This window comes from Eurytemora carolleeae, unplaced genomic scaffold (assembly GCF_000591075.1).
Source record: "Eurytemora carolleeae unplaced genomic scaffold, Eaff_2.0 scaffold1719, whole genome shotgun sequence".
Taxonomy (NCBI): domain Eukaryota; kingdom Metazoa; phylum Arthropoda; class Copepoda; order Calanoida; family Temoridae; genus Eurytemora; species Eurytemora carolleeae.
Window position 1 is genome coordinate 39,694 of NW_019397687.1, and position 13,865 is coordinate 53,558.

The 13,865-nt window shown below is 31.8% G+C and overlaps 1 protein-coding gene across 1 annotated transcript in view; it reads right to left on the reverse strand.

Moving 5' to 3' along the window:
- Positions 1-12,292, reverse strand: part of LOC111715494 (glycine receptor subunit alpha-3) — a 35,083-nt gene extending 22,791 nt beyond the window's left edge. The window contains exons 1-9 of the mRNA XM_023490824.1: positions 12,198-12,292; positions 11,478-11,555; positions 10,947-11,088; positions 9,230-9,273; positions 8,602-8,656; positions 7,195-7,265; positions 1,721-1,802; positions 1,306-1,456; positions 724-772 (exon numbers count right to left, since the gene is read on the reverse strand). Coding sequence (XP_023346592.1) covers positions 724-772; positions 1,306-1,456; positions 1,721-1,802; positions 7,195-7,265; positions 8,602-8,656; positions 9,230-9,273; positions 10,947-11,088; positions 11,478-11,554 — 671 coding nt within the window. The 5' untranslated portion in view covers position 11,555; positions 12,198-12,292. The remainder of the gene's footprint in view (positions 1-723; positions 773-1,305; positions 1,457-1,720; positions 1,803-7,194; positions 7,266-8,601; positions 8,657-9,229; positions 9,274-10,946; positions 11,089-11,477; positions 11,556-12,197) is intronic.
- Positions 12,293-13,865: the final 1,573 nt, after the last annotated feature.

Below are 13,865 nucleotides of genomic sequence, written 5' to 3' on the forward strand. Positions count from 1 at the left end.
GTATTTGTATAGCACGGTGCCATAATATACAGTTAGTTCTATTTTATAGCACGATGATTACTTTATAGCACGGTACTATGATATAAAGTTAATTTGATTTTATAGCACAATGATTACTTTATAGCACGGTGCTATGATATACAGTTAATTTGATTTTATAGCACGATGATTACTTTATAGCACAGTGTCATAATAAAGAGATAATTTGATTGTATTTGTGTAGCACGGTGCCATAATATACAGTTAATTCTATTTTATAGCACGATTCTTACTTTATTGCACGGTGCTATGATATACAGTTAATTTGATTTTATAGCACGATGATTACTTTATAGCACGGTGCTATAATATACAGTTAATTTGATTTTATAGAACAACTTTATTGCACGGTGCTATGATATACAGTTAATTTGATTTTATAGCACGAGATTACTTTATAGCACGGTGCTATAATATACAGTTAATTTGATTTTATAGAACAAAGATTACTTTATAGCACGTCAACAATAAAATTCACAATGAAGTTGTATGAATGATAAAGTACTCAATAATTTCATTAAATCTATTTTGGCGAAAACTTGAAAATTGTCAATGGAAAATTGTAAGTTTCCCTTTGTCGTTGCATACAGTACACTTTACATATAATTTATTTGATCAAAATGTAATTTTGTAAAATTATTATGCAATTATTTTTATTATTATGCAATTATTTTTATGTTTTACCTGTTTGGACCAGCCCAGTGAAACACCATTTCATCCGACGTGAAAGAAACTAAAAAAAGAAAATTATAAAATATTATGGAATATGTACGCACGCGTATATGAATGTCTAAAGTTTGAAATATTTTAAATTGAAATTTTTATTTTTATGGCCGTCTGTGTTTAAAATTATGTCAAAACGATTAGATTTTAGTTCCACATAAAGTTGGCTAAAAATGTTTAAACTCAACTGCCAGAGCGCTTCGCGCCCATTTTCGATTTTAACTTTTAATTGTTGATCGTTTTTTTTTGTAAACACTCGTATCCAAGATTATTAAAATATCTGGTGCTGTTTTGACTAGGGTATTTATATATAATGTTATTAAATGTTAAAAACCATATTCAAGATTTTAAGAAAATATGAAACTAGCTGTTTACAAAGTTTGGGGACAAGATATTTTTAACCCTTTTTTAATGAATTTTTTTTACTTTTAAAATGTAGTAATTTTTATATGCTTTTATATATTTTGGCTCACTGCGGGGTTCTAATAAAAATGATTTTGTACTAATAGATGTCATAGTCTTAACAATTATGATGTCACTTACCACTTTCTATGGAGAATGTGCACATGGGTGAATCGAAGGGGAAAATGTGAAGGTCGCCTTCACAGTTTAAAACAAGATGGCGCCGCATAGAGTACAGTACAGTTCCGTTTTCAAAGATTTTCATGGCGATACTTGTAGGGTTCAGATTTTCCTATAATCATTGTTATATTCTTATTACGATCATTTGTATTTGTAATTTTTAAACTTTAAACTTCATTTAAAACCTTTTATCTGATCAAAAGTATGGAAGGTATTGTCGTTTTTCCAGATTTAAAATAGTTTAATTAAGAGAGAAACGTGGATCTCTGTTCTTGGGTTACTACTGTTGGAAATCGGACATGCCATTCGTTTTAAATAAAGGGTCACTTGTTATTACATCTACAATCCCTTTAAGGTTTCATTAAGATTAAATTACCTTAAATGTTCCGTGTTTAATAAAGTATATATCTGGTTTCCAAATATCTCCGTGGTGGTGCAAGGCATTCAGGAACGGATACCTTAATGATAGTTTTTCATGTAGATGAAAAACAATTGATATTTAGAAACAGAATCATTTTATTTGAAAATTCTATATCATGAGGGTTAGATTTACTTTCAAGAGGGTGTACAAGAATCTGATTTATTTAACCTATTTCAAAATTGAATATTCTTTAAGTTGGTTTTTATTACATTATGCCAAGGTTATAATACAAGGAAAGTTATTTCAGAAGTGTACGCATTTTTGTACTGTAGTGTACTGTCTCTGGGCGGTAATGTAAACACAAGACGGATGTCGAAGCCTGACATGGGATCCATCTTTCACATAAAAAATCAATTCTGGTCATAGGAAACTATTATGTGAATTATCAAAATTTTCAAAATTCAATGATTTTATCCTCCTCGGATAATAAACAAACACTGATTTATCTCTTCTTGTTTACAAATTCCACCCAGAGAGAACTGGTTGCAATATGTACGTAGAGTATACGCAACTGTAATTAACTTTCCTTGCATTATGCTGAATTTTCACTCGGACGAAAGATATCAACCAAAACTAATAAAATCGTTTTGAAAACTCTTTTTGCAATGGGGTTAAAAAAATTAATATAGGGAGTGTCGCTGCCAAGTGTTCTTAGCGAGATTATACAGCGACATGTTTTATAGCGGTACTAATTCATTGTGAAAGGTATTTATTATGTGCAGGGTTACCCATAAAGGATTAACTTTAAAGACGATTGTACGGAATTTTTTTAGTCCATTTCCTTGCATTCAAGGTTCCTTGCAGGCCAAAACTGGCTTATTTCTGTGCTTAATCACTTAATAAACCATCAAAATATTCAATTGAGAGTAGAAACCAAAAAGCAAGCTTCAAATTTTTAGAGTTTTGGGTCGTCTTTACAATCCCATCCTTTGTGGGTAACCCTGCATGTAAATAATATTTTTTGTCATTAATTTTAAAAAAGTTAAACGATTTTAAAAAAAAGAACCGGATGAAATATAAACCTATATCTATATATATATATACTTTGCTTGTCTGGGTGGGTGTCTGTTTGTATCCAATAAACGTCAAAACGGCTGAACCGATCGGGCCCAAATTTTGTGTGGGGCCTCACATGACCCCACGAAACTGAAGCCAAAACTTTTCTAATTTTTGTGTGGAGTGTAGTTAGTCTTGAACACTTAATCTCGATATCCAATTTGGGCACTTTTGAGGATGATCCCTCAACTATAGTTATCCCTGCACTCGCAGGGTTTGGCCATTTACCACCACGGGATATCGAATAGGAATGACATTATGCTGTAGGTCTGCATGAGATGGAGATCAATGCGTTATCCTGAGATTCACAACACAAAAATTCCAACCTCTGTACAATTTGGTGATTTCTGGATGACAGACAAAAGCTTGCACGAGATAGATTTGAAAGGCTAGAACTAGACGGATCCGGTGAAATCAATTTTGAAATATACTCTAGTATTTGATAGGAAATATAGAAATATAGCATTATCCAACCTGGACAACAGGCCCGGTAAAAACTTAGTAAAGCCGTTCACAATTTTTACATCCCTGTCTTTTCTCTGTATTGGAGTGGGGTACAAAACGTCGAACAACAAAACTTTGATGATTCAAAACGTCAACTGCTACAAAACTTCGATTATCAAAACGTAGATTATCAAAACGTCGAACAACAAAACTTTAATAATACAAAACGTCTACTGCTACAAAACGCCAACTGCTACAAAACGTCGACAGCTACAAAACGTCGAACATTAAAAAAACGTCGACTATTACAACACGTCTAATACCAAAATTTTACATTATGACGGGTTAGGTTAGGTAAAAACAGTTTCTTGGCCGAGCGCTGCGGCTAGGATAGGCTAGGGCGCTCCCTGCCTGGGAGTGCATGAATAATTTTACTCTGTATGATGCATGACCAGACAGTTTTCCTTTAGTCGCTTCAATGGATTTATTCCGAGAATCTAGAGTAACCTTTTTATTAAATTATGCTTTTAGGAAGAAATGAGTCGGGTTTCCATCCACTATGTTTATCATACTTATACAGGCTAGAAGATTTTTATTTAGAGGTCGAAATTTAAAATACATGTTTATTATTACTTTAAGGAAACCTATTATTCTTTACTATGGTACAGGGTTACCCAGAAAGGACGACCGTGCAGAATTAAATCAGTCTTTCTTTTAATCACTCCCAGTTATAAAGAAAGTCGGGGATTGGAAATCCTCTACAAATTTCGCACCGGCCATGATTGGCTGTATTTCAATAATTGATTAAAAGTATGAAAATAAAAAGTGATTTTTGTCGTATTCACTTATAGCTTGACATCACCACATAGCGTGACATCTACATTGTTTGAAGTGACATATTAATTGTTCCTTTAGCGTTAAATATTTTGCTTTCTTTGCCAAATTATAAAACACAGGTCCACAAAAGAACCTCTCCATTATACAAGACAGAAAATTAATTCAATTGACAGAAAATTAATTCAATTGACAGAAAATTAATTCAATTGACAGAAAATTAATTCAATTGACAGAAAATTAATTCAATTTACAGAAATAAAGAGTTCAAGGTTTGTCATTAAAGTCTGAATCTTTGTGAGTAACCCTGTAAAATATATATTGTAGTTAAGTATTGGTTTGCACTTAGTGGATCTATTATTCTATTGAGTCCCCAGATTTAATCTACAAATAAATATTGAAAGCAGGATTGGGCGATCCTTTCAAATTAACGAGACATTTTCGGAAGATTTAACGAGTGCAGTTAGGACAGTTTTCCATTAGATCGTCACTTTTAGTTTAGTTTAGTCGATGTTTGTGAAGTTTAATACGGAATTGAATCTTGGCCTATTTTACTTTTACAAATCTAGTTCTATCTCTAGAATTCTGGTCCACTCTAAACTTTTACAAATCTTGTTCTTTCTCTAGAGTCTTGGTCAATGAAAAGCAAAAATAAAATTTGATATATACATATTTACAAATAAAATAAAAAGAGATTAAAAACCGTATTTGTCTAGAAACCCTTTAAAAATGAAGCAATGTTTTATATATTTTTAAATCGTCTATATTTATGTAACCCAAGACATGTAAATTTTGAAGAAAAAAAATTACTTGTCTTTTGGTTTAGTTTTCAATAAATAATTGGCAGAACTCGGGGAAATTTTTGCATAAGAGCTTAAGCAACCTTTGGATCCCTGTGGGCAACACAGATATCCTTTAAAATGAACCTTATTGTTTTTCAATACCCAGTTAAAACTACCATAAAATAAGTATCGAAGATGAATAGCTCTATTAATTGCTTTCATAGATTAATAGCAATACAGACAGAACACTAGATGTCTTTTTTCAAGATTTAGGGGTTTTTTCGTTCACAATAACCCTGAGGCAGCATCCCAAAAGAGTTACGCGCATAGAATGACAGAGAGATAGCAGACGCGTAACTCCTCGGGGTTAACGAAAACCTCTAAATCTTGAAAAGGCGACATTTAGTGTTATATCTGTATTGATATTACTCCATGATTGCTTGCTTAAAGAAAAGCATAAAGAAAAAAGTAAATATTTTTTAAGCTTTAATAAAAAGGATTGTATATAATAGAGGAGCAAGGAAAAGAGAAGAGAAACAGAGTACTTTCAAATGTATCCACAAAAAGCTTCCACACAAAATGTCCACACAAAATGTTCCCAAAAAAAAGTATTTACTCAAAAAATGTATCTACACAAAGTTTTCACACAAAATGAGTTCGACCACAAAATGCATCCGACCTTAAAGCGTATCAATGACAATGTCAAATCATCAATTATTTTCAAAATAAAATGTTTCGTTACAAGATATATCCAATTAAACATGGAAGGCAAAATGTATGCAATCACAAAATATATTCGACCAAAAAATATATCCAACCATAAAATATATCCAACCATAAAATATATCCAACCATAAAATATATCCAACCATAAAATATATCCAACCATAAAATATATCCAACCATAAAATATATCCAACCACATAATAAATCTAATCACAACAAATATCCTGCCACAAAATGTATTCTATTTTCTGGAAAATCATTTTTTCGGAAATAAACTTTTAAATTCTCATATAAGATAATTCAGAGAAAGAAATAGATTTAAAAAGGCGAAGAATTTATAAAAAGGTAAAAAGTTTAAAATTTTAGAGTGGAAGAGTTGAGAAGAACATTTTTTAGATATTTATGATATTTTGTCGGCCCCGACATATTTCCTGTTGTTGAGGTTACAAGATTGGAAAGATGTATAGATTGTGAATTATTGAATGAATGTGGATATCGGAGATGAAATGAAAGGAAAAATGGCATACGGATATTTTTCTGATATTTTTCTGATTTAAGAGGACAGGTCAGGGATTTATTATGGGAAAGAGGGAAGGGAAGTGTGTGGAAAAGGGGAAGGTAATGGGGGGGGAAAGGTTGATGGGAAGTGTGGGGAAAAGGGGAAGGAAAGTGAGGGAAAGAGGGGAACTGAAGAGGGAAAGTTAAAGTGGAGGATGAAGAAAAGGGGGAAGGGAAGGGAGAAATTGAGAGCGGAGAAGGAACATGAGAGGGGAAGGTGTAAATAGTTGTTTACATTCAATATAAGATGTTTCTTTTACGGTCGGAATTAAATCGAATTATGTTATGACTATTATGCAGTTATTTTAGGTTAGGATTAGCATGCGGTTAGGTTAGGATTATAATTCAGTTTTGAAAAAATGGGATTAGAATGCATTTAAGAATGGTTAGGATTAAAACGCAGTTATGTTAGGTTATAGGATTAGAATGTAGTTATGTTGGGTTAGGATTAAAATGCAGTTATGTTGGGTAAGAATAAGAATGCAGTTATGTAAGGATAGGATTACAATGCAGTTAAGTTGGGTTAGGATTAGAATGCAGTTAGGTTAGGATTAGAATTCAGTTATGTAAGGTTAGGATGAGAATTCAGTTATGTTAGGTTAGGATTAGAATTCAGTTATGTTAGGTTAGNCAGAATATCTGTTATCCAACAGAATATCTGTTATCCAACAGAATATCTGTTAACAAACAGAATATCTGTTAACAAACAGAATATCTGTAAACAAACAGAAAATCTGTTAACCAACAGAATATCTGTTAAGAAACAGAATATCTGTTAACCAACATAATATCTGTTATCCAACATAATATCTGTTATCCAACAGAATATCTGTTAACAAACAGTTAAGAGTTAAGGGGACGGGGAAATAAACATGATTGTTAAGGGGGATGGGGGAAACAAATCTGATAGTTAATAGGGGATGGGGGAAACAAATCTGATAATTAAGGGGGGATGGTGGAAATAAATCTGATAGTTAAGGGGGGATGGGGGAAATAAACCCAGTAGATAAAGGGGGGAAATAAACTCACTGGTTTCCATTATTGTGTGCTAGTCTTGGATCAACCCACTTCTGGTGCATCAAGAACTCGACTTCATAGTGCTGAATAAGAACAAATTAAAATTGAATAAAATGTAAAAAAAAGGAATTAGAAGCGACCAAAATACAATGCCTTCAACCCATACTAGAAAAGTCGTTATGAATGTGTTTCTCCCTGAAATGGGATAGATTTCGACTGCATTTTCTCGTTCGTCTTTGCTGTTAAAATCAACAAACTTTGGAACTTTATGTTAAAAGAAATTGAGACGTAATTTTTGAGTGGCCCTTCTTTAAACCTTTGTTTGATCATAGATAAATGAGAAATCCAAGTTTTTCAAACTGAAAATCAATCATTTTCAATTATGGTTTCATCTTAAAAGTGGCTGAAGGGTTAATGCACCTTAGACAGTAAGGAAAATAGTAAGAATTAAACACTTATCATAGTAGAAAAAGACAAAATCTTCCTAATTGTTTCTCAGACATAGGTTTAAAGGTTACCGATGTAAATCGTACATGCCACTATTGTAAATGAAGGGTCTGTTGAAACTACGCCTTCATTATCTTTAAGGTTCAGTTGTAGCAAAATAGATTATCAAGGTCACTAGGTGGCAACAGAGAAATCGACCAATTATACATGACGTCACAAGTGTCAAATATAACATAGAAGACAACATTTTGTCCCATTAGTTGACATGTTTTCCAAGATTAAATAAAAAAGTGTAAAAACAAAAATAAAAAACACAAAATCTCACTTATTTCACTGTAATATAAGCACTTAGTTATCACTATTATTAATAATTTTGTCGGACACAAAAACCTGTTGGACACTTGTGACCTTTATTATACAGATTGAACTGTTGACACTTGTGACGTAAGAATACAGCTGAACTGAGAGTGTACAAATTCTACGTTGCGATCTATTGTACTAGAATCTATTTGGTTTTAGCTGTAACTACAGCATAAATTTCAAAATTCCTGTATCACCCCTTTTTTATAAATCCTGCATTGTCCCTGTATCAAATATTTACTCTGTAACAAGGTACTAATGCAAGGAAAGTTATTTCAGAAGTGTACGTATCTTTTGTACTGCAGTGTACTGTCTCCATGGGCGGTGATGTAAACACAAGACGGATGTCACAGCCTGGAATCCATATTTTACATTAAAAATCAATGAAATATTCTGGCCATAGGAAACTATAATGTGAATTATTAAAATTATCAAAATGTAATGCTTTTAACCTCCTCGGATACTAAACTAACACTGATGCATCTATTTTTGTTTACAAATTCACACCAGAGAGAACTGGTTTCAATTCAATATGTACGCCAGAGTATACGCAACTTCAATTAACTTTCCTTGCATTACAACCTTGCTCTGGAAGATATAAATCATACTTACTAAACTTGACTCATCTGGGGAGGAGAGGGAGAGGAGAACAACGGATATATTTACTCTGTATTGGTATTTATCATTATCATATTATCCCCCCCCCCCCTCTGTATATATATTTACTCTGTGGTGGCATTTATCAAGGGCGGACACAGGGGCGGCAGTACCTTCGCACCCCCTTGACAGATTTAGGGGGGCGAGATTTTGAGACAAAAAATGTTCCCAATTTGATCAATCGTATGTGTGTCCCTTTTTTCAAGTTATTTGATTATTCAATGGAATTATAATATTAGAAGATATTTATTAAATAATTGAATCATCAGTACGACGAGAAAAATTATTTTTCTAGCCTATTAAAAATAAATATAACCAACGACATTGTGTTTTTGTTTTATTGGTTTTAATATGATCTTTAGTCATTAATTTTGACTATTTTTGAGTCATCTATGTCAAAAACAATGTTCTTTTGCGGCGTGTCATTTTGTTCCTAAAACCTAAATTACCTAAATTAGTCTAGCACCCCCTTACTTAAATCCTGCATCCGCCCCTGATATTTATTATTATCATATTAGAAGGAAGGATAAGATAATATCCCCCCCCCTGTATTTATATTCATCTTTTTAGATAGATTAAATTCCTTAGAGCAGCAGAGCTTGGTGGCTTAATTCTTCTATCATATCTCTAGAAAATCAGATTCTCACTATTTTTAATTAATAATAATAATAATAATAATAATAATACCAATAATAATAACAATATATAATAATAATATAATAATATACGGGGTTTGTGTACAGTGTAAATATTTGACTATGATATGTAGATTGATACAACACATTCTTGAGAATCCATTTAATAAAATCCTGATTGAGTAAATATTTAGAAAAAGTCTTTAAAATAAAACACCAGAAATAAATTAAAGTTTCTTGAAAAAGAAATTTTAATTTTTTTCAAGATAAAATTTTCTATTAGTTTTTTTTCGCTATGACTTTTATTTGTGAAAGGAAATAAAAACTTTAGATAAAAAGTCAAGATAAAAAATCATCCCAACGGAGTAAGAGATAACATGGAACTAGAGTCGAACCGTTCACCGATTAATTAGGACAGGATGCGTTCGGTTTCTTCACTTTGAATTCATTTGCGCTCTGGTCCATAATTCAACAAATCTTTAAACTTACAGTGTTTAAAAACGTATTTACCGACAAAAAAAGTAAAAAAAAGGAGAAAAGATTAATGTTTATGAAATTATGAAAGTTTCTAGGACGAATTCAAAACTGTTAAATCAGAATGCCCTGTCTTTACAGTGATAACCAGAAAATTGTAGAATAGGAAGACGACATTAAAGCAATACTGAAGTGAGTGCATTTGATGTTGTTACAATGCAAATAGTTTCACTAGTTAGTTATTAAATCACTTATTAAGTTAAATGGGTCTCTTTACACTATACACTTGCTGTGCCTCATGTTTATTTAAAGTCATAACTTGGGTCTAAAACCAAAAGTCGGCTTCATATTCCAGAGTTTTCTGGTTATCACTGTATTAAACATACCTTGGAGGGAAATGTAGTATTTGTCAAAAATGTAATATTTGTCAAAAATACTTTATTTTCGGTGTAAAAATTATTTTCAATTTCTGGCAACCTTCAGTATGTTGGGAAACAAAGAATATGTATTCTCAAACAATGGGCCGTAAATAATTCTAAATGTTTTGTAGTGAGTCACATAAAAAAACTAAACTTAACGCCTTTTTTTTACCGCCCTGTCTTATAAAGGTTTTTTTCAGCCAAAAACGCGGGGTACAAATATACTTTTTAAAAACATTTTTCTTGACACCCTGCAAGTACGAGCATAAGTATGCAGAATGTAATAGAATTGAAAGAAAACAGAAAAATTAATCATGCTTACATGAATATTATTAAAGGGAATGTCTCCAAAACTTATGTTAAAGGAAAACAATATTAAAATCAAGCTTGTGTTAAAATTATAAAGAACAGATAAAATTCTTATTGATGTTATATTCTTTGATTGGACTAAACTGTACTACACTGTACTGTGCTACAATTTACTGCTACGTGCTGTACTGTACTATAGTGTACTGTACTTTACAACTGCACTGAACTGTGCTGTGATGTAGTGTACTGAAACTTTCTGTACTGTACTGTATTGCACCGTTGTGTACTGCATTGTACTATTCTTCACTGTACTGTAAACTAACCACCGTACTGTACTTCACAAATACACAGTACTGTACTACAATGTATTGCACTGTGCAGTACTGTTCTGTACTGTACTGTCTATTTTTATATATTGTTATCAAAACAAAACAAATATGTTCTCCTTGTGTTCCTTGAATACCTGGGTGTGAAGAAGTAGATCCAATATTTCTTTATCTGATAAACCTGACGCAGAGTAGGTCGGCGTAGGTTGCGTAGGTCTCTGCGTAGTTGTTGTTGTTGCTGTGGTGTTGGTGTTAAATGCGTCATCTCTTGTCTGTTTTCTGAAATATTACAAAAGAATGTATTTTTTTCTGATTAGAACATGATGTGCATTCTTCTTAAATGGGTTAACCCTAGATTATAGATTGGAGATATATGTTTCAGGTGAACCAGGAATTGAACTCTCCACTGATTCTACTGAAGTGTAGCTATCTCAGATTTCTAATATTTTCCTGTTCAATCTATATCTGATCTAACGACCCTCTAGAGAGTACATTGCCACCCCTTGGTAAACTCGCAGTCAGCTGATCAGGGGCGCATACAGGGGGGTGGGTTATGGGAGGTTGAGCCCCTCTAGATAATTAAAAGCTATGGTTTCCGGAAGTACTCAGTCCATCCTTCCCAACATAGAAACATAGAAAATATTTCTAAATCTTAAAAAGAAACCAACCTTCGTTTTGCAGAGACTGTAAGTGTACTGATTGTACAGATGATCAAAAGAATCACTATTGCTCTCATTAAAACCATCCTTAAAACAAAATTCCGCATTAAATTCTGATTTCATGGAAGGGGTTATTCGTTAAAAATGTTTTTATGGCGTCTTCCCATTTTACAATTTTATATGGGTCTGTATGAGTTTTATTAAAGAAGAAGAGGGACTAAAAAATAATTAGGAAAATTATGAATTTGCGAAAATGGTATCAAATCATTTAATGAAATATCGTAAGAATAAAAAATTGATCAACTATTTATGCAAGAGAATAAGCGAATAATTAATGAAAAAGATTTGATCAACAAAAAAAGGAAAGGAAGGAGAAAGGAAGAAGAAAGGAAGGAGAAAGGAAGGAGAAAGAAAGGAGAAAGGAAGGAGAAAGGAAGGAGAAAAGAAGGAGAAAGGAAGGAGAAAGGAAGGAGAAAGGAAGGAGAAAGGAAGGAAAAAGGAAGAAGAAAGGAAGGAGAAAGGAAGGAGGAATGAAAAGGATAAATGTAAAATGAAAAGATTGAATAAATGAAAGAATGTGTTAGCATGACATGGACAAGTGAAAGCACAAAAAAAGGAAAATGAATTTAGGATAAAAGAAAGGATGAAAGGAGAAAGTGGTATTATAATTAGGGACAAAACGAAGGATGAAGAATGAAGATTATTGAAATAAATGAATGAGTTTTGTACCTCTTTTTTAGGGCTGAAAAGTCAGATCAGAATGCTATTCTAAAAAAAAATATATTTAAGTATTTATATTAATAATACAAGTTTTAGCCTCTTTGTCGTGTATCACTGTGCAATATATGTAATATCGCTGTGTATTCTGTAATATATGTAATATATGTAATATCAATGATTTCCTATATTGGAAAGCTTAGATTTTTACTCAATAAACTCAGATTTGTTGTTTAAATTTGTTTTAATTTATTTGTGCATTAGCGCCCNCGTCTATCCTTAAATTGTAATTGTTGGGTTTTTTAATTGTTAATCTGGTGAACCAAGGTGTCTCAAAAATTTACAAATTTAAAGCTAAACAGTATCTGGCTAAACTAATTCGTCACAGACAAAAGATATTTAAAATAAAAGACTATTTATTTATTAAAGATTATGTTTAGACATCCAGTTAACAGATCATTGTAGATTAGTAGGAAAGCAAGATGAATTAACTAGAATGTTGGACTGAACATAGCACTGGAATTTTCAAGAACTGTGTGTGAGGGGAGGGGGTTAAACAAATTCAATCATATTTGCGAGGGTTGAATTATTTTTATAAGAATAAGAAAGTTTTCACATGGGATCATTATTGTTTTACAAGGATCCAATTCGTTCTGAAAGGGTCCACTTCGTTTTTCAAGGGTCAAATTTGTTTTGCAAGGAGGTTCAATTGGTTTTACAAGGGTCCAATTGGTTTTACAAGGGTCCAATTAGTTTACAAGGGACTCAAATTGGTTTTGCAAGGAGGTTCATTTGGTTTTATATGGGTCCAATTGGTATACAAGGGTCAAATTGGTTTACAAGGGTCCAAATGGTTTTACAATAAGGTTCAATTTAATTTAACAAACATGATTTTCTTTTTACAAGGAGGTTCAAGTTTTACGAGAGTTGAATTGGTTTTACAAGAATGATATTGTTTTTACAAAGATTGAATTGGTTTTACAAAGATTAAATTGTTTTACACAGATTAATTGGTTTTACAAAGATTAGATTGTATTTAAAAAGATTGATTTTTTTTTTACAGAGATTAAATTGTTTTTACAAAGATTGATTTGGTTTTACAAAGATTGAATTGTTTTTACAAGGATTGCATTGAATTACTAGAATTGAATTGGTTTTACAGAGATATGATTGCTTTTTACAAAGATTAAATTGGTTTTACAAGGAGTAAATTGTTTTTACAAGGAGTAAATTGTTTTTACAAAGATTAAATTGGTTTTACAAGGAGTAAATTGTTTTTAAAAAGATTAAATTGGTTTTACAAGGATTAGGTTTTTTATTAAATTAATTTTAAAAAATTACAGTGTTACCGGTTTATATTTTGGCATCTTTTAAAGGCGGTCAATACTAGATTCCGTTTTAACTTTAAATAAACATCTAATAAAACTTTGAATAGTACCAATTGATTCATAGTTCAATTCTGTTTACCGAATACCTCCTTTATGTTTGCGACTACTTATTTTAAATAAAGATAGATTTGAATACTCTTAAATGAAGTTTATGACTTTGATTTTTGTTTTTAATTATATCAAAATTGCCAATTGTATATTCAAAATAAATTGTCTAAATTTATTTGCTAATACAATTAATCATAACAAATCCTATTTTCACTCTCATTAAGCTCCATAAACTACAAATCCC